Here is a 21,568-nt window from a genome sequence, read left to right on the forward strand (position 1 = left end):
GTGTTATCATAGACCAGGTCAGCGCGAGAACAAACGAATGGCGGGATAGCTCTGCTTTCACCCGTTCTGGAAATCACAAGGGAGATGACAAGACGGTCTTAAGGTTTCAACTTTTCAATGGCTTGCAGATCATCAAATAACAGTGAAAAAGTAATTTTTCCTTCAAGGAGGTAGTGGGACTCCCACCTTCGCCCACCCAGAAATGTCACTGGGATGATAGAAAACCCCACAATTGCCAGTACCTGTGAGCCAATCCAACTCTCAATGAAGTCTACCTCTAATCCATGAAGACCAAGAGTCATTAACTCCACACCTCAAACTTACCCAAACAGTAGAGGATACTGTACGCTGAGTGACAGACGTGTCATGTCCCAAACTAAATGCAATCAGCTACTGTTAAACCAAGGGTTTCTTTTATGACATTTTGTTTGTTCATTCATGAAATACGTTTTGGTCCAGGGATAAGCAAAAGGAAATGCTTATTGCGAAAAGATCTGGTCTAGTATTTACCACTTTGGGGAATTTACCTGTTAGGAAAGAGATTGAAGAACCAGTCTTTCTATTTCTATAATCATTTGAGGTGACAGTGAAGACAGCAATAAAATACCTGCTTGGCTCGTGCTTTCCTTAATAAAACTTTTATTTTCCCAGATGTGCAACATTCACTTCCCTGTTCCTAAGTGCCAAAAGCTGATCAGAATCCATCAGCAGAACAAAATGAAACCCCTGTTATATTAAAATGCAATCAACAGTGTGTAAAAGTATCTGTCTGAAATGTAAAACCATTCGTGCGTTTGGCATTGCTGGGTGTTTTTTCATAATATATCAAAATTCTGAGCGGCCTCCTTATGTCATAAATTTATGAGCTGTAAACAAGATGTGGCATTAGACGTTGGCAGCAAATGTTAACAACAACAAAATACCTTGGGTCTAATGCATTTAGCTGCTATAAATCTGAGCCGTCTCACCCAGGAAAGATGGTAACAACTGCTATGTACCCAAATGCCCATAAAACAATGTCCTAGGTGGGAACCAAGTTATCGGCATTTCTCAAAGAGTTACTGGTAGTCTGAAAGCGTACGAAGTGTTACTTGTAATATGATGGCTGGACACACTTTTTAGTCACTGCGTCCACAATTATACAGTTCTGTAGTAGGTATTTATGAAATTTATATCATCTAATTTGGCTGTGGGCTTAAATTACATCGCAAAAAACACACTTGTGGGAATTTCACCCATTTATGTATGATCCTGACATTCACTGAGTTTCACTGAAACCATCTGTTTCCATCTAACAAAACAAATAGGACCACCTGAAGCCTTCTAGCCACGAGAATAATTAGGCTTTCTCTCTCTCCGTGACAGTTCCCATCCATGTCATTCTAGAGAGTCCACTAAGTTAAAGGATCTGGTGCCCTGAAGCCAGTCACTAATGCAATGCTGAGATCTGGACATAGAGAATTTGCTACTGAATTATTCACCAAGAATCAAAGTACTGTCAGATTGATGTGGAATGATTAGGAGGTGATGAGACAGAATCAGGGGCTTGTTAGAACTGGAAGGCAGACTCTCCAAATGAGATGGCTCCTTCAGTGCTGATAAAACAAGATTGGGACAGAATGGGCAGATGAACACAGATGCAGCAACATTTTCAGAGAACTACTGACATTCTGTCATAACCACAATGTGCTGACAACGGCTAGAATCCTGAGGAGTAACTAGAAGCTGGTAGCAACTGAAAAGAGAAAAGAAACATGAAAGGAGCAAAATGTTTTTCTTTTGAGGGGGATAAATGAAGATGGGGATGACCTATTATGGACAATTGTTTGTCTGGTGGCTTGGAGAATTGGTAAACTGGGTTGTCCTATCGACAGCCATCTTCCGGTCTACCAAACAGGCAAGGCCGTGCCCTTCCAGGAGGGTTATGTACCCATAAAGCTCTGTAGAACTCAAAATAATAAACTAAATGTCTCTTGGAGCAAAGTTACTAGAAAATCTGCCTTTTCCACCAGGGTTTTGGTTTGCAAACTTCGGATGTATGAAATTCAGAGATCTATGTGGAATATGATTCAAATTTGAAGCTGAAAAAAGTCAAGAGGCTGAAACTCAGCATTTGAGCTGTCATATTTTTCTAAAGAATGTCAAATGAGCTTAATGATAGGCCAAAATTAGCCAGTCAAAGCACCATTGCAAGCCACCCTTGTATAACCTCAAATAATAAATCAAGCTGGCATCCTTTTTCTGTTCCTCATTCTTCCCTTAATGGGAAATACTGCGGGAAAAGATATCCTAGTTTCATGGTAAGTCCAAAGCAATCATCTTCCTATAATCGATGACCCAAAGCTACCCAGACCTAGGATTCCCCATTTAGAACAGACTCTCCAGAGCAGAAGCCCTTTAATCATCTTTCATGAGCACCAGCTGCCAACTCTGCTGGCCCAGGACCAAAAAACAAGGCCCTATTGCCCTTTATTTTATTTTATTATGATGCTTCTTTGAAGCCATAAGTGTAGATGCCTGGTGATAGAGGACATAAGGGAAACAAATGTTAACTGAAGTCAAACTCTAAGAAACTAGGAATAACTGCTCTTTTGCATAGCACATTGCTTATTCTAAAGCAAAATTTGTAGAACGCATTTAGTTCCACCTTGAAACCATTATGGTTATGTAATAATTACTCTTTTAAGTAGAGCATTACTTGGGAATATAAGAGATGAGGATCAATGCCATCCTCTAAAAGGAAAGAGACGGTGTACCAAATCAAGTTACAGACACCAAAGCTTGCTCACATGGGTCCATGAGGCCCATGGCTAAAGCAATGTTTATGATAAGGTTCTTCTAAATCATTTAATGATAAATAAACTCCATTCCACTACAGGCCCCCAGGGTGGAAAAGCTACCTTCTATAAAACTATTCTTTCAAACAAGGTGAGTAAGGACAAAGATGCAGGACATTTTAAAATTTTAGAAAATGTATTCATGCTTCTTTATATGTAAATAAATTTTAATGCAGAATTTTCTATCCTTTTTTATCAGAAGCTGGAGTTGGGAGATGAAAGTCGCAGACAGTTAAATACATCAATTACCACATTTTTTTGTAAAGGTAACTTCGTTACACTTTAATCTTTCTCAAAGTTAATGTGGTAGTTCTATTTCCATTAAAACCTATCATTCATTGACAAAACCCATTATTGGGAGTGCATATTTCAATCTACAGCATCTTGCAATCAAGGATATATGGTATTAAATCTGTCCAACACTAGATGCACATTTTCAAGATAGTCCCTATCTTCGAAAGCTAACATACACAGAAACCAAGGTATCTAGTCTCTTATTTGTTGTAGATAGTTCCTACAAATGGGTCATAAACATCCATGAGTATTCCGCATATACATTTCAAAATAAAAGTTGGCGTCATCCTCTTCAAACACCTCTTTTAATTCTTTGGTCAATGGATTAGAAGGAAAATCTATTGGCTTGGACAGGAAAAGGAAATTAGTGAATGGGTATAGTAAAACGTTCAAGGATTTGAAATAGTGTAATTATTTGATATGTATTCTTAGAAATATTCTTTATACTAGTAGACAGAGAATATTCAGAATTAGTAGATTTAAAATGATAAGTTTAGTACATATATATAAAGTCAGAGGCAATTCCCTGGAGCAGCGGTCACAAAGTTCTTGACCCACAGACGTAAAGTGAACTATGCACCTGGTTAAGAGCAAGTCAAGTGAGGACAAAGCTTGACGCTCAGTAGCTAATGATATTGCACATGAAGCAAACATGAAGCAAGCAACAATTAGGAGCAGAGGAACAAAGGGTCTTGCCAGCATTGCCTTACAGAGGCCTAAGGAGGGTTGGGTGCGGGCACAAGGGATTGTAGGAAGCCTGCAAGCTCCAGGACTTCCTGGGCACTGCTGAGCTGCTGGGTTCTCTTCCGCTGATGTGATGAGAGCCAGCATAGGTTACCAAGTGCTTGTGCATCTCCACTGGCCTCCTCCCCCCATTCACCTGGGAGCACTTCCTGTGAGGGAGCCTGACCTGGAGGTGGTAGAGCTCATCCTCCTGGTGCCTTGGTTGTCTTCCCTGCCCCTTGTTGCCTTCAGTGAGTGTGGAACTTGCCTCGAGTGGGTCAGATAGACTATTGGTCCATCACTCTTATTATTATAAGATCTATACCTTCAATGTTTCCTTCTCCTTCTCTATCCGCTGCTGTTCCAGATGTAGCTTCACAAGTGCTGACTCTTTGGCAGAGATTTCTTCTTTCAGCTGATCCACCTGATGTGTCATAATCTTTAATTTTCTCTTCATTTCCGTTATCTCATCCTAACAAAATGAAAGGAGAAATGTTGGAAAATGAATTAAATAGACGTCACCATCCCTATGGAAGTTAAATACATATTCAAGAGCTTTTAAGGGAGTCTTTCTCAAAATAATAGTCTCCTGACTAATTATGACTGGGCTATCCCTTTGTATATTGTGCTCACCAACCTCGAAGTATTCTATAGTATTATCAAAATATTCTCACGAGATATATGCAAAGTATACATAGTGAATATGCCATACGCACACGCACATGCTCACGCACACACACACACATACACTTTATTCCTCATTTTACAAAAGAGGTATTGGCACCACAATAAACATTATAACTAAACGATTACAAAGTGAAGCTCTGCAATTTAATGACAAGAGTCTGCTGCTCCCCTCTGAGTCACAGCACCTATCAGCAGTTTTAAAAATTAGCAACAGGAGAATGGCAATTCCACATAATAATTAAAAGCAGGACCACGATCTTCACATCCTATCAAGTTGTATCATTTCCATTTCAAACAATCTGAGAGTTCTGCATAAATTCATCTTCTATTTCAAATGAATTCCATGGGATTCTTTACTTGATCTATTCTAAATACTGCCATTAGGATAATAGAAGCTGCTTAGAATAGAAACCCAGGATGGGAAGAATCCAAACGTAAAGACATAAATATGTTATTCTTTACCTGGGCCTCTACCAGATTTTTGCTATACAGATTTCTGTCTGACCTCACAGCTTCGTACAGGTTCTGTTGTTGTTTTAATTTAGTCTCTGATTCAGCAATTTTTTTCCTGTAGTCAAAAATCTGCATTTCACGGATTTTTATGTCTTCCATGTTCATGAGGACCTTGAGGAGAAAGTATACGAAGGTGGTTAAACAGCCCATTTGTTACCCTCAGTTCAAGACACACAGATTTTTATCAAAGGGTAGCTAGTAGAAATGCCAGGAATTAGAAAATCTGTGGCTGTAATCACTGGACTACAACATAGAAATTCAGCCCAGCTAATAGGGACGAACATACATTTTATCTACTCCAGAGTTATGCTAAAGCATGAAGGCTTAGCACAATTATTTTGTGATCACAAGAGAGGAAAAATATAAATTCTTTCAGTTCGGAAAACCTCTTCTGACCACCCCACCCACCAAAAAAAAAAAAAAAAAAGAAAGAAAGAAAGAAAAAAACAAAGGCACAGGCTTAAACAGATCTTAACACAGAGCACTAAGAATGATAAGAGATGACTTAGCTGTTCAGCCACACTTGCAGCTTTATAAAGTTAACAACAAGAAAGAAAAGTGGCCTTTGAACGTTGATAGCAATCATAATGCTGTCTTGCCAATGTCAATCTCACTCCATCAGGGGAACTCAAAGGACTTCAGAAGAATGCGTTCTATTGTGCACAAAACACTTCTAGGAAAGATGAGATGCAAGAATAACTGCCTTCTTTTTGCAAGTATACAAAACCAAGACACGAAATTCCAGTGAGCCAATGCCTTTCAATAAGCAATCCATACAGTAGAAATTACAATCATGGCACTCAGCTGCGGTGTCCACAGAAATTGATTTTTTGTGGACAAACTTATTCAAAAATTCCTTACAAAGAAAAATGGTAGCGAGGAAGCCTGATTCAGTTAATGCAACCGTGGTCTAAACAGTACATAGAACTAGGAAACATAAGGAAAAAATTTGAAGATTTCACTGCATTTCACTGAAGTTCTCCTAATTAATGGTGACAACTGAAGAAAACACAGACAGAGCAGTGTGACTGAGAATGGAGGGAAGGGGACGTACTTTAAGTAATGTGGCCAGGAAAGGTTCCTCTGAAGAAGAGGCGTTTTACCTAGAACCGTAAAAGTCAAAAAGTACTTAGCCCGTCGCCCTGCTGATGTTCACTGTGATTCTGGTATGGGCTACCTGTGAGCAACACACTCCCCAACCACGGCACTACAGACCCTTTTATTCCACCTGTGGAATTAGTTGTACTATTTTCCCTTCAGAGTTAATGATGGCTGGCTTTTAATATATTTATCCTTTATATCTATAAATACCTTTCCAAGTTTTCTTAGTTATAAGCAAGGAGAGATGGGATTACATTTTAGCAAATGCCTTTTCAGCATATATTGTTTTGTGCTCTTATTTTCTTATTGGGTCTATTGATTTGACATACGGTACTCCTTTTACAAGTATTTTACTTTTATATCTTTATATATAGTTCATGTGTCATAATTTTAAATAAATGCATACATGTAAAACATACAGTTTTCTTTTCCTTATTTACTTGGACTTATTTACTTTTCTCTTCAACCCACATCAGCCCCTCATTGACACATAAAGTAACCAGGTTCACAAGTTGTTCCATATTTTTCTTTCAATTCTACCTGTTCTTTCTATTCAGGTCTAGTAACATCATCATAATAATAGTTAATATGTTTCAGGTACTTTTTATGTACTATGCATTTTACATATATTAACTCATGTAATCTTCATAAAAATCTTGTCAGATGTACATTACCATCACCTCAGCTTTACAAAGAAGAAAACTGAAGTCAAAGGAAGTCATATCAGTCACAGCTATTCAACTAGTAAATATACAGAACAGAGATTTGCTTGTTTTCCTTTGTTTTGCTTTTGGGGTTTTGTTTTTATTTTTTAGCAAAATGTTTATGTACCTTGTATGTACCTTTGTGCACCTTGCTTTTCATCACTCAATAATACCTTGTGGAAATTATGTAGAACAGCTCTAATTCATTCTCTTTAAAGGTGGTATAATGCGCTGCTGTGCGGATCTACCATCACATATTCGGCTTTTTCCCTCCGATGGGTATTAACTTGGTTTCCACTTTTTTGCCACCCTAACCCTGCTGCGATAAACATTTGGTACATATGTCCTTTCGCTTCTTTCACTTCTGCTTTTACTTTTATTGGGCTGGATTCCCAGGAGTGGAATATCTAGTTCAAAAGATATATAGAGATAGATAGATAAATTTAACTTTAATAGATATTGCTAGATTGCTTTCCAAAATGGCTATAACACTTTACATTTCTATACCGCCAGCAATAGTTTTCTCTCCTTGTGGTCTCAGAATAAACTCTCTTTGGTCACACTGGGTGATTCTTTTAATGTTCTACAGAATTTGGTTTGCTAGAATTTCATTTAGGATTCTGCATACATATTCATAAGTGATCTAAGTCTTTAGATTTCTTTATGATTCTATTTTTAAATTAAGATTTCTTCTAGTTTCAAAAAATGAATGGAGTACCTTTCTATTCACTTAGTCATTCACTCGCCTATTTTATTCATTCACTCAATGAACGTGTATTGAGGTCCTATCTATGGCGGGTACTGTAAAAGCACTAGCAATGTAAAGAAGAATAAGAGGCATTCCCTGTTCTCAAGTTCACCTCTAGTGAATGACTCCACCATTAAATGGATAATCAAGGAATGGATACGACCAGTAAACTGAGATATGCACAGGGTGCTATGAGAGAATCAAACACTGGAAGATTAATAGACCTGAAGATGGCCCTATCCATCTTATCTAAGCAGTTCATATTTGGGATTTACATAATGTGTGGGAACTGCCTCTTCAACCATCCCAACCTTGAAACCCAAGCTCTCACCTAGGCCTGGGATCTTTATTCTTTATCACTGCAGTAGGCATGGGTTATGTCAGTACGGCCATACCTATCAATATCACCCCAAAGAATACAAAGTGCATGAGCAGCACTGTTTCTAAATTCGCACGAAAAATTATATAGCCTGAGAATTACCTGATTCTTAAAGAATGAATTAGAGCTATTCTACATAATTTCCACAAAGAAACTAAGAACCTCCGTTTCAGAATCATTCAGCCCTCGGCGACAGTGTTGGGGCTACTTTTCGCTCAGCTCTTTCAGTGGCTTCCACAGTTATTCAGCTTTCTACCCGTTCTACTCCTTGAGTCAAACCTTGATGTATGTACATATTTTTGAGAAAATGACCTATGTCTACCAATTTGCTAAATTTATGTGATGAGTTGTAGAATGTATTTTATGTGTTTTTACTCTTTTGTTATTATTATGATTTGCTATCATCCCCTTAGTGTGGAAAGGAAATAGCCCAAGATAAGAGGATATGCAGACTTGGTGGTGAATGGTTTGGAAGGTTGGTTGGAGCCTTAAAAAAAAAAAAAAAAAATTAGAAAATCCAAGATGAGGAGGTCTGGGGATGAAGCATGTGCATAGATCTAAAATGAAAAGAAATTTTGTTCCTTCATCATTTCTTTGATTCACATCTTTAGATTCCTTAAAAATGAGTAGCAGGTAGCCTTTCAAGATGCCACTGCTAATAACTAAAATGTATAAGATAGGAATTAATGTGAAACCTAAATAAGATATCCATGATTGGATCTGTTATTTGCTTGATTTTTTTTAAAAGAAAGATGCTACCTTGGCCTAAAATTTAACCTTTCTATGAACATAATCACCCTCTTTGGGGTCAGTGAAATGAATAGATTTGAAGATACTTTGAACAGCATGATCAGCATTCAGAATATCAAGCAGCACATCAGAGAAAAGCGAAAAAATTCTTCTTCAATCACTCTAAGAGGTGTTATAACAAGAATAACCCTTTTCACAGACAGAATAATGCTCCAGAGAAGGGATGCAGCCATGGGCATTTTTTGGGGGGGAGAGGAGCATCCAACTAGCAGGGTACCTCTTTCTGCACACACCAATGCACAAATTCACAACCTGGTTTCTGGATTCTTAAAGCTGAGAGTAATGAGAACCCATCATGACACCAGGAAAATCAAAGATATTTCAGTTAAATGACAATGAGGGAAAAAAAGTACTGAAACTAAGAGAAAAGACATTTTACAAAGCCATTGAGTTCTGTGTGCTGGCATTCAATTTGTTTTGATGGAAATCATTCAACCCAATGTCACCCAGAAGTTCCAGTCCTGAAAATTCATAAAATGTGTGGGATGTTAAGTAGGAGCAAAACCTTTTGTCAGCAAAATGTCCCTTGTTAAAAATGGTATATCAGAGAATGTGGGATGCCAGCTGTGGGGCTGGAGCTTAATTGATTACACTTTAGATACCTCAGACCAGCTCATGAGATAAATCACACCCAAATATGGAAAGTTTTATTGCAGCCAGGGAGTTGGAGCTCGTAGTTTTTGTAGGCTTGCTTCAGAGCAGCCCAGAAAATGCTTACAGCACACTATCAGGGTGCAGTCCCAGTTTATAACCTACTCCTACCTTTTCTTTTTCTGTTAAAACAACCTGCCAATAGAAATAAGACTGAGATAAAAATCAATAACACATGCTAGAAATCTGCAGCATAGTCAAAACATCATATAGACTAAGGTAAGATAGGAAAGCAGGTCACTGAATTTGGAACCCTTTAACTTGCATTTGATGAAATATCAGTACAACAATCTTCTCAAATGTTTTCCTGACTCGATCTCAATGATTTGAATGCTGATAATGCCTTCACCTTCATGATGAAACCGAAGAACTCACTCTCCGAAAAAAAGAACCTATATGCCCAAGCATGTAAAATTTTAAGTCTTCACATTTTTCTTGCTTTCTTATTTTATCCTCTATCTTAAATTTATGGAGGCATTTCTATGTTTCCTTTTTTCAATGACATATTACATTATATTATTACATGAGGTATAGAATAATATCTACCTCAGTGGGCCATTATAAGAATATAAGTGAGAAAATACATGTTTATGCCATGATACCTAGCATACCATAATTTGATCATTTAATAAATGGTAATAGATTATCATGATAGGCTAACATAATGTCATGTTATATACTGCCAGTACTTAACAAATCAGTTTGACTTTTCTATGGATCAAATTCTGTTCTGCAGGAAAATAGTAATCCATAGTACATTTCTTTTATTATAACACAAAAATCTTATAATTTGTGTATGTCCCCTTGAAGCTCCTCTCCAGGGTTCTAGCCTATTAAAGATGCTCTGTATAAAACTTCAAATAAATATCAAAGAAACAAGAGCTTCATTTTGTTATGAAGTATCTATTCAGTGAACAATATTTCTTTGATCTTTGCTTTCCTCACTTACTTCTAAGCCCTTAAAAGCACATTATTATTCATTTCTTGGAACCTCTGTCTAGAAGAGCTTTGCTTGACACTTATATGCAAATAAGCAGAGAGCTAAGAAACTTATAAGTAGAGATTCATTGTGAAAAACTGCTTTTTGGCATATAAAATGTCTGGGAGGCAAGGGCCAAAAGTTTAATATTTAGAATTTAAAAAGTGGAGTTCTAAAGTGAGCCAAGTGCATGATATGTAAAATGCTCCTCAGATTTAATAATTAGCTAGGAACAGTTTTATGTAGAATTTGTAACAATTCAGAAAAGAATAAATATAGTAGAGCACAATTTATGATGCCATTCCTGGTATCTCAATTTATCTGAATAGTAAAATTTAGAGTGCAGCTGAGGAAAAAAAAATGAAGATAAAAAGTGCTGAAACACCATAGTAGATTACTTACAGGTCCCCAAATATTCCCTCCCTCACCCTGTCACCACTGCCTGTGTGGGAGGAGTCTATTTCTCCTTGATGTTGAGTTTGGACATGTGACTTGCCATAGCCAATGGGATGTCAGAAAACATTAGGCAAGTGGAGAGCATGAATCGTGCCTGTGTGGTCAAGCTTGTCCTTTGCACTCCTTCCTGTCTCCATGAGAATACCATGCATCCTGGAGGATAAGAAACGGGTAAAGCAAAGCTAGACCTAACTCACAGCCCTGTGGGAGCTCAGGCATGCCCAGCCTAGATCGGCTGACCCAACCACCCCGCCTCAGGCAATAACAGGTGCAAGTGAGAAATAAGTGCTTCTGACTGCATGCCAGTGAGATTGGTGGTTGTTTCTTATGCAGCAATATTACAGCAAGTGTTGACTGAGATAAACACATAAGAAAAGGTTTGGGATTCTGAGCCATCCAATTCTAGCACAAAAGGGCAACTTCTTTCTCGTTTGCAAATGCCGAGCTAAATTAATAAAATGTAACGTAGGTCTTTCAGCATCTTAGATTTCACGTTTCTTTTTCTATACAGAAAGAACCAGCAGGCAAATGTTGATACTATTTTTGCAGCCCAGAAGGAAGAAGAGACCACGCCAGAAGTCACTCATAGGTAAATATAGTAGTACAATTCAGATAACATTGTCCACCATGACAAGACTTTTCCAATGAATTTAAAGGGAGGGCAGACCCATACTGATAAATATATTATTGAAGAAGAATTTACTGTAGATAACTAAAAGTAAGTCTTTGACTAGTTAATTCAGACATCTAATTATACTTTTCACTCATTCTTTAAAAAAATATTCGAGTACATATCTATTTAGTGAATAAGTAACATGAAGAACTCAAAATTGAATAAGACATGTCCTCGAGGAACTTATAAGTAGAATGAACAGACACAAAAATACTGGCAAATTAGCAAAGAATTTTCTCAACTGCCAGAAAGGGGAATCGAGTACAGAGGGGTTAGAGATCGCTTTTAATAAAGATCCTTGGGAAAGTGGGGTTTTGTTTAGTCCTTAAAGGGAGGGCAAGGTTTTATTAATATATTTTTTTTTCTTTTTGGAGGGTCAGGATACTAAAGCAGTACATATGCACTGTAGAAAATTTGAAAATGCAAAAAAGCACAAAAGGGAAATTCAAACAATCTGTATCCCCACCACCCAGTGATCATCTTATTTATTCATTCACTATTTCTAGTATTTTACTGCTCATCTTGTTTATATTTTTTAAATCAAACATTTTCTTATAGCTGTGCATTAAACAGTACAATATAGCTACTGTATTATGCTTCAAATGTTCAATTAAACCATCATGCTACAATATTAAAAAGGTTCATTTTAAAAATCAAGATTCTTTTTGTGTAATATGTTGATTAAAATTTACTACTAGAAGAGTCTTAAGTGTCTTATAATGCAAATGAAATGTATACAGTTATGGGTAAAAAGGCAAGTCACTAGTTTAAGATGAAAACTATAATTCTCATGGAAAACACTAATATGGATGTACTTATACAGCACGTGCTGCTAAACAGAGAAGGCTTATAAAAGTAAATGTATTAGAGGTTTGAAAGTTTATTATAAACCTAAGGGAGAAAATTCATACTTTGTATTTTTGATATTTTATGCACTAATATATTATTACAAACATGAAGACTTGTGAAATTTTAATTAGTCATTCCCCTTATAAGGTCACATCATTGTATTGTGTTCATTTTTGTTACAGCCACCTCAGTTCTAACTGGTCTAGACTCCCTCTGCCTATTATTTTTTTGTATGTATTTTAAAACTTTAAAATGACTGTTAAAAAAAAAAAAAGACCAGCTCTGATAGCAATATGGCAGCCGGAAATGGAGAGAGACTGATAACCAGGAGTAGGAGACTACAACAGATTAAATGTTCAGATACATTCACCATCTCACCATATAGACCCCTCCCTTAGGAGGATCGTATTCCTGCCCAGGGATGCCACACTCAGCTGTGTCACTTGCTTTGGCCAGCAGAAGCTCTGAAAGCATCAGGAAAACTTATACTGTTTTCCTTCTAAAGAGGTCACACATCCCAGCAGAGTCAGCCTCGAGTAAAGAGGACATGAAGCACGGCGGCAGCTAACCCATTAATATGAGCAAAAATAGATCTTTTTCTCTATAAACCACTGAGATTTGATAGTTATTTGTTACAACTTAAGCTGACTGATACGGAGGCTAACGGCTAGCCAAAGCTAGAGAATACCCAAGTGCCTGAACTGACAACTAGTGCTCTCAGAGTCAGTAAATCAATCATTGGAGCTTCTAAGATGATTAAGTCAGAAGAGAACTATGTTGTATTCTAACAGCTCTCAATCGGGAGTATGACATTCACTTAGGGATCAAGTGAATGGAAGACATGTCCAGCCAGGGCGGGATGAAGAGTATGCATTTGTGCTTCTCCAAACTTATATTTTGCAACTATTTGCTCAGCATTTATTTAATCTAAATGGGAAGAAGGTGACTTCCTTTTAGTAAAGCTTGTTACCCACTTTATTTTATAACTCAAATATTGCTGTTCTCCTTGTCATCATCTTTGAGATTCTACTCCAAAACAAAACAAAACATGCAAGAGCGTCAGAAAACACTGTCGAATTTATAGCAGATTTCATTGAGGAGATGGAGGAGAGGGTTTAAACCGCATAGCAGACAATGCTTTGCTAGGGGGAAAGAAACTCATTAAATAAATCTTTTCACCCCAACTTTTTTCTCAGCCTCTTAGCTAAAACTTTCCTTCATTCCCCGATACCTCCATCCTAAAACCACTGCTCATTGCCATCTGTGAATGCACCAAAAACAATACTAGTATAACCACTCGTGCTTAATGCAGGCAATGTGCTATGACAACTGATTAAAGAATAAAATCCAAATCTCCGAAGTCATTCTTAAAGATATTGCCTTGAGCCTTCTCCCTCTTAAGTAGTTTACAAAAAGTACAGTCTTGAATCAGCTACACAATCTGTGGATTTCCACCCCTGCTGAAGTTTTAGGTTCACAATAGTTTTAAAATAAAAATGCTCTTTGAATGTGTGACACATTTAGCTGATGCCAGTATTCATCTGCCTCTTAATTTGAGGTCATTTAGTTAGATGCTTTTCTTGGGGCAATAAAGATGGAGAACCTGGAATTTGAGAGAGGGGCTCGGAAAGGGGAAATTGAAATTGACAAGCACAAGCCTTGCCCATTTCACAGTTTGGCCCAGGATCAGCTCTGAGACAGCTTTTATATGGTCAATGTCATTCCTCTTAAATCTTTATGTGAATCACAGACTGAAATCTAAATAAATCATCTTTACAACAGTGTAACGATCAGAAACGTGACAATCAGAAATGTAACAATCAGATTGTGCCAGTGCTCCTTCCGCAACATCAAGGAGTATCCTACCTTTTGGGTAAGGTCACTGGCTTCACTGATGTACCGATCTCGCTCCTTTTCCAGCTGAAAGATGATTTTTCTCTGCTTCTGAGCCTCATCTTTGTAGTTCTGAATTTCTTCCTCCAGGTTCCTCTTGGCTTGTTCGTGGAGTTTTACCAGGTCTATCTGTTTCTGGGTCGCGTTGATCGCCTTGAGCATATTCTAAAAATAAGGACAACGGAGCAGCCTTATTACTCAAAATGTTTGGGGAACTGGAGTTAAATTTCCCCGCTGCCTCAGCCCTAAAGTAATCAGATGCACTGTTTTTGAGATGAGTATAAACAATCATATTCTCTACAGCTTATGAAGAGCGTGTTTGTTAATTTTGCACAAGGCACTTTAAACACACATATAAATCCACTAAATAACCACAACATCCCTGGGAAGTGGGCACTATATTCCTCCCATATTACGGGTAGGAAACTAAGACTGAGAAGTCAAGCCACTTGCCTGCAAGTTCATACAACAGGGAAGTGGCAAAGCCAGGATTTGAATCAAGGGCTGGCCGACCCCACAGTCAACCTCCATCCCAGCTCTAGCTTTTTTCTTGTGAGCTTAGAAAAACTAAACCTGATTATGTAATAGGGCTTTAACTATAAAGTAAAATAATACCAGCTTGTTAAAAACACAGATAGCTAGACTTAACATATGATCCAACAATTTCATTCCCAAAAGAACTGAAAACAGGTGTTCGAACAACAACAAAAAAATGTCCATCAACTGATGAAGAGATCATGGAAATGCGATATATCCGTACAGTGGAATATTATTCAGCCATAAGAAGCAATGAAGTACTGGTACATGCTACAACATGGTTGAAACTTGGAAGGTTATTCAGAGCGAAAGATGTTAGATATGAAAAGCTACATGAAATATAATTCCAGTTATATAAGTATCCAGAATAGTTAAATCCATAGAAACAGAAAGCAGATTAGTAGTTTCCAGGGAATGGAATAAGGGGTAAGCGAGGAGTAACTACTTACAGGTCCAGGGGTTTATTTGGGGGTAATGAGAATATTCTGGAACTAGACAGTGGTAACAGTTGCACAACACTGTGAATGTACTAAATGTCGCTAATGGTAAATTTCATCTTACGTGTATTTTACCAAAATAAAAACAAATAACTCAGTTTTTTTTTTAAATGCAGAAGCCTATGTCTCAGTGCCAGAGATTCTGACTCAGTGGGACTGGGATGGAACCTGACATTTCTTTTTAAAGTTGCACTGGTGATTTCTGACGCTAAAATGAAAATACCTTGGGTTGGTGACCCCAGAAGCCAGGCTGTTGGCCGAAACACAGTTAATAGCAGTGCAGTCATGCTCATGCAAGAGAGTCGGTCACAGCTGAATGGACCACCTGACCCTTCCCACGGGGACTTTTGAAATAGGGCCTTTAGATTTTTGCCCCTCAGTATAAGATGTAAACTTGGGGGCTGTTAGTGATCGCCATTTTTCTGCCATATGGACTGGGAAACAGAGTGAGACAATCTTCACTGAAAGGAGAATAAAGCAAAAACTCAGCAGGAGGGTTAGTGGTGGGAAGAGGGCTCTCTGGGTATCCCGGGAATGCCAGGCCAGGTTCCTATCAGTTCCAGAGGCCCAGCTGCATCCTTGGGTTTCATGAGACACCTCGTAGTCCCTTCCCCGTCTCTAACTAATCAGACCTGCAGGCAGGTCTGAAAACCACTGAAATATAAACAGGTAAAATGTACATTAAACCTTGCCTAGGTGACAATGCAGAAAATGGAAAAGGTCAACTTTATTTTTAAGTATTGAATTAAACATGTGCTCTGTCAAAGACAACGCCACTTCAACATGACACTGAAAGAACCAAAATATATTAACATAGCTGCCTGCCTAAACTATGTCACTCATTCATTCAACAAAGGTGGCGTTTCAAGTCAGTAAGAAAGAATGTATTACCAATAAAGTTTGATTGCATACCTGCAGAAGGTTGGACACTATGCTAGGCACTAAGAATACGATGGCCAGGAAAGAAAAATAAAAGTATACCCTGCCCTAACAAGTAAATGTAAAAACGTCATACACATGATATGTGTACTATCATGGCACAAAATATATATATATACACATACACACACACACACACGCGCGCACGTGCACGCATGCACATATATATATATATATATATATATACACATATATATATAATATAAATGGACTAAATATTGTACATCTTAAAAATAAATTAAAAATCTATATCCAATAATATTGTTTACACATATAAATTTATAGAATAAAGAAAGTTTCCAGGATTATGCAAAAAACAAAAAAAATCAATGATTTTCTTAAGGAGGGCTCTGCATGCAAAGATATCTAATCTTCTATTTCCTGAGATTTCCTAAATAGTCTACTTTAAGACGAAGGGTAATCTACTTTGTTAACATTTGTTCAATTCTGAGAAACCTAAAGAAATAATGAAAAGTCAGAACGAACACCTACTTTGACGAGATAAAGCTGTCTTGGCCGAAAGCCATCAGGCTGTCTGCTCTGGAAGCAGCCTCTCCACTCTACACCTGGCTGATCATTTTTTCATCCCTGGAGGAAATCCTTGAGCAGGAAAGTTTACCTTATATCTTTAAAAGTAGTTAATCTCTAAGAGTGACTGTCAACGGAAGGAATCCTCTGGAAGGGGCAAGGAGAGGAAGGGTCGGGGGAGGGGTCCTGCCTTGCATGGAAGATTCCAGGCCTCAAGCTCTCCCAACTCTTCTCTCAGCTTTAGGCCATATTGAGCTCAAAAACTAGGAGAAATAAGGACTGGGGAAAAAAAACAAAAACAAAAACCTACAACAATCCTGAAAAGATGGAAGAAAGAGTAGAGATTGGTTTTATGGCATCAATCAGCCAGCCACCCCTATACCTAACAAAGTTAAAAATTCATTAGCATTCATTTCTATTTTCTGGATTAGCAGAAGTTGCAGATTATAGATATCAAATTCAGAAATTTCGACCAACTTAGGCAGTTGAGGATGCCAAATAACACAACCAGCAATAAAAACAGAATCCACAAACACTCTGAAATCCTCTGCTAGTTTACATGATAATTCTCCAAAATTCTTTTGTGCTCACAGGTGATAATGCGGTTTCAATTCACAGCCAGTGAATGCTGGACTGCAACAGCTGCTTGGAGGAAAACTGAGCACTATTATTTATTCTAATCTACTTTTGTCTGCCTCAGAGTTTTCTTTACCCATATAACCTGCTATAGGCAGATATTATAGCACTAAAGAAAGGCATTTATTTCCTAGTGTTACTGTAAAGAACTCACCTTATTTAATATGTCCCTTTCTCTCAGAAGCTCATCCATTGCTTTCTTATCAAGCTCTGCTTGTTTCTTTGAAGCCTCTACCTCTAAATCACAAGGCAGAAAAATAACAATAAATATAGAGTTAACCTGAGAATCTACCAGAGACAAAGTGATACAAAAACTGCTTTGTACATCTATAGCTATAAAAGTGTTTAGTAACTGTTACCCAGTCTTCATTACAACTCAGATAGATCTTCCTATCCCACTAAACAGATGGAAACTGAAACTTAGAGAGATTAAGCCACCTGCCAAGGATCTGCAGACAAGAGGTTGACAGGGTTGAGACTGGGAGCACGGTTCTCTGACTCCAAAAAGTTCTCCTCTTTTTAAATCTGAGTATATAAGTAAGTAGGAATACAAAAAGAAATAAAAATAAACAGAAAGAAAAATTCAAATCAACCACAGTCTACTTAGGATTTTGATATGAAACTTTCCTGACCTTTTCCTATGCAAATACATGTGTGTATATAATTATAAATATATATAGTCACATAAATATATATACATCAAAAGGGAAAATACTATACATACTGTTTCATAGCTTGTTTTTATAATTAACAGACATAAAATAATTACCTCTTATACTATAAATGTGCATCTACATCAGAATTTTTAACAACTCCATATTTTACTATATGAAAATGTATAACTTAGCCAATCCCCCTTCTTAACCCTTAAGTTGCTTCCATTTTATTTATTTATTTGTAATTATAAGCAATAATTCTGTGAAAGTTCTTCTTTATTTATTACTCTAGAAGAGGAAGTCCTCGATCAAAGTAGATTAGAAATTTCTCTTCTATTGCCAAATTTCTCTCCAGAAAATTAATAGCAATTTAAACCCACACCCAAACCACCACTGGGTATTAACATTGTCTTTGATCCTTGACAATCTGATAGATTATTAAAACCAGTATGTTAGTATTTCATTTACATTTCTTTGATTAGTAGGGAAGTTGACTACTTTTTCATGCTTAATGACCATTTATTTGTATTTCTGTTTTGCAAATTGGCCACACTTGCCCTTTGCTCATTTTTCTCAGGAATTGTTTATCCTTTCTGAGGATTTGCAAGAACTCTTTACATATAATAAGGATACTAAATCTTTGACTGACAATATTTTGGTCAATTTGCCTTTATGGATTGTCTTTGGTACATAAGAAAAAAAATTAGCTTTTATTTCACTAAATTTCTCAATCTTGGCTTTATGGTTTCTACAATGGGTGTTAACTTTTTCTCCCAAAAAGTAGCTTAATGTCATGCTACCATTTTCTTAATAACCTATACTGCATGTACACTGGTACGAAACAACACCTTTATCTTAAATGATAATCTTGGATGTTTCTGTGGCCTTTTCTATCTTTTTCATTGATCTGTTTATTCGGACATCTTCACTATACTATTTAATTGCTGAAACTTTGTAATACACTTAAACACCTGGTAAGACAAAATGCTCCCTTATCCCTCTTCTTTTTCAGAATGTTATGACTGTGATCATGTTTATTCTTCTGAAGGAACTCTAGAATCGGTTTTCAAGTCCCAGCCATATAACTCACTGAAATTTTTATTGGAAATATTAAATGTATAGATTAATGTAGACAGATTTGTATCTTTATCATATTAAGTTTTCTCATTCAGGAACTTGGTATATCTCTTCATTTCTCAAGTCCCCTCACTAGCATTCTGTAGCGCTTTTAATGTATATGTCTTGCAGATATTTTGGTAACTTTATTCATAGATATTTTATTACTTTAGTTGCTATTGTTAAAAGAGGCTTTTCCATCATATATTCTAACTGATTCTTTGAACGAAAAAAATACTATTACTATCTATATATTTATTTTATAACCCGCCACCCTATTGAACTCTCGTTAGCTCTGGCAGTTTTTCACTTTGTTTCTTGGGTTTTGTGATAGCAAAAACATATGGAGGACTCGTCCTCCTAACCACTATGTCCAATGCCACTCTTTGATCAGGCACATCAAAAGGAAGAGGCCCCTAAGGAGAAATAACGGTTAACGATATCTATAAGATAACAAGAAGAGAGAGAGAGCATGATGACTTCTGTAAACCTGATTTAAGGATGAAGAATTGGGTTCAACACTGAATAGATATTTTTTCCTCAAAACTTAGAAATATTGCAATCAAAAATACAGAAATTTAAATATGAGAGTGTTTTGAAAGTCACTAAGCCAGTTACAAAACAAGCTCCAGAAGTTCCTTTTCTTCATATCTGTCACTATAGACATTAGATTATAAACTTGTGCTAGACAGTAACCATCCTGAGGGCAGGGACCTCCATGTAGCCAATGCCTTACATAACAGGCACCCAATTTTCCAAATGAAAGAATGAATGAATGGGAAAATTGTCAAGATAAGCTGCAACTGTGCCTCAATAAGTGATTTTTTCCTGGCATCGTAGAAGGAAAAATATTTACACTTCTCAAAGGTTTACATGACAAATATTTATAATAATCTTATCTTGAGATTATATCTCACCTAATTTTTAGTGAGGCGATGTATGTTCTCATGCTTTTAGGTATGTTACCTCATACAGTGATTTAAAACTCACAGTAGCCTTCGTGAGGTGAATGCAGAGTCCCTACCTCACACTCTGGTGTAGTCAGAATTCAAACCCAGACCCTCTGTCCCCATGTCCAGAGCTTTTTCTGACATGCCAGATTTGACTAGCATACCCTATTTTCAATTATATTCTTTTCAGAATGAGATAGTATTCTATCTTATTACTTATATAAATAGTAATATCTGGGTAATAATAGACAGCATTTAGTAAGCCGTCTGTGTATGTGCTATGCAACGTCCACACATGCTTTATGTGTGTTGGTTTATTACATTCTCCCAGCAGCTAAATATGATGGAGGTGGAATCTGAACCCAGGCAGACATGATTCCAGAATTTGTATTCTTAATGGTTTTTCTGTGCTGTACAGCCTCCCCTGGCACTTAAGTTTTTCCAGTTTTTCCTCCACAAGTCGATGTAAGAGCTGGTAAAATAAGTGTTCGCCACATGGTAAAGTACTAACAGAAGAAAAATTAGAAGCCATTAATTTTTGTCCCACTGATTTTTGGTACAATATTGTCTCAAATACTGCCAATGGGGGACATTCGTTTTAATTTATCCCCTATCTTCTATGGGAAACGGGACTAAAGCTAAAAGTCATGTAGAACCCAGACCTAACAGTATAGAGATTATTTACTCCACTGAAAAATACCAAGCAATATTTTGGGCTGGATTTACATGGTGCCAATACAGTCTGTTGAATAACTTTTTAAGGTATTCAGAACCATGCCCCTTCCATGTTGCCTACCTATCAGTTTAAATGTTGTTTTGCTGATTTCATCTGGCATTTTTGTTTGTATGCATGAAGCCCAGGGTTGTCAAATGACACTAGTTCCAATGAAATGTTTATAAATGAATTTTTTATAGCACAAAATATTTCTTGGTTTACCTCTCTCTAATCCCAAGATCTGATTTTTTAGAGTTTCCTTGTTCTGTTCCACTTCTGCCTTTTGATCTTCAATCTGGTGCAATTTCTTGTGGATTTGCTCTCTGATTTTGTTGAGCTTCCCAATGTCAAGGCGCATCTGATGGACTTCTTCCTCTTTGGCCTATAATTAGTGAGAGAGAATTAACCACTAAATAAAAGGCCAGAGCCTGAATGATGGTAAACTCAGAACCAATAAAATAAAATTATTCCTATGCCAGTGTGAAGTTGTTCTATTGGATTAAATCAACACACACACTGGTTTTGAGGGAAACTGAAAAACTCTATTCTCTGAATAAAATATGTGGCTATATAAACTAAAAATAATGAAAAGACTGATTAAACCTGATGTCTCAAGGCACTAACGGAACGCTGAATCAAACAAGATAAGAATGCTGAGTTTCGTGTATCATAAATGTGTGGATTTTGTGTACAAATG

At 37.0% G+C, this 21,568-nt stretch overlaps 1 protein-coding gene across 1 annotated transcript in view; it reads right to left on the reverse strand.

Moving 5' to 3' along the window:
- CFAP58 (cilia and flagella associated protein 58) overlaps nucleotides 1-21,568 on the reverse strand; it is an 87,235-nt gene that overhangs the window by 52,050 nt on the left and 13,617 nt on the right. The window contains exons 7-11 of the mRNA XM_039871264.1: nucleotides 21,094-21,253; nucleotides 17,589-17,671; nucleotides 14,271-14,462; nucleotides 5,004-5,165; nucleotides 4,180-4,326 (exon numbers count right to left, since the gene is read on the reverse strand). Coding sequence (XP_039727198.1) covers nucleotides 4,180-4,326; nucleotides 5,004-5,165; nucleotides 14,271-14,462; nucleotides 17,589-17,671; nucleotides 21,094-21,253 — 744 coding nt within the window. The remainder of the gene's footprint in view (nucleotides 1-4,179; nucleotides 4,327-5,003; nucleotides 5,166-14,270; nucleotides 14,463-17,588; nucleotides 17,672-21,093; nucleotides 21,254-21,568) is intronic.

Source organism: Pteropus medius, unplaced genomic scaffold (genome assembly GCF_902729225.1).
Source record: "Pteropus medius unplaced genomic scaffold, Ma_sr-lr_union100, whole genome shotgun sequence".
In the NCBI taxonomy this organism is placed as follows: Eukaryota; Metazoa; Chordata; class Mammalia; order Chiroptera; family Pteropodidae; genus Pteropus; species Pteropus medius.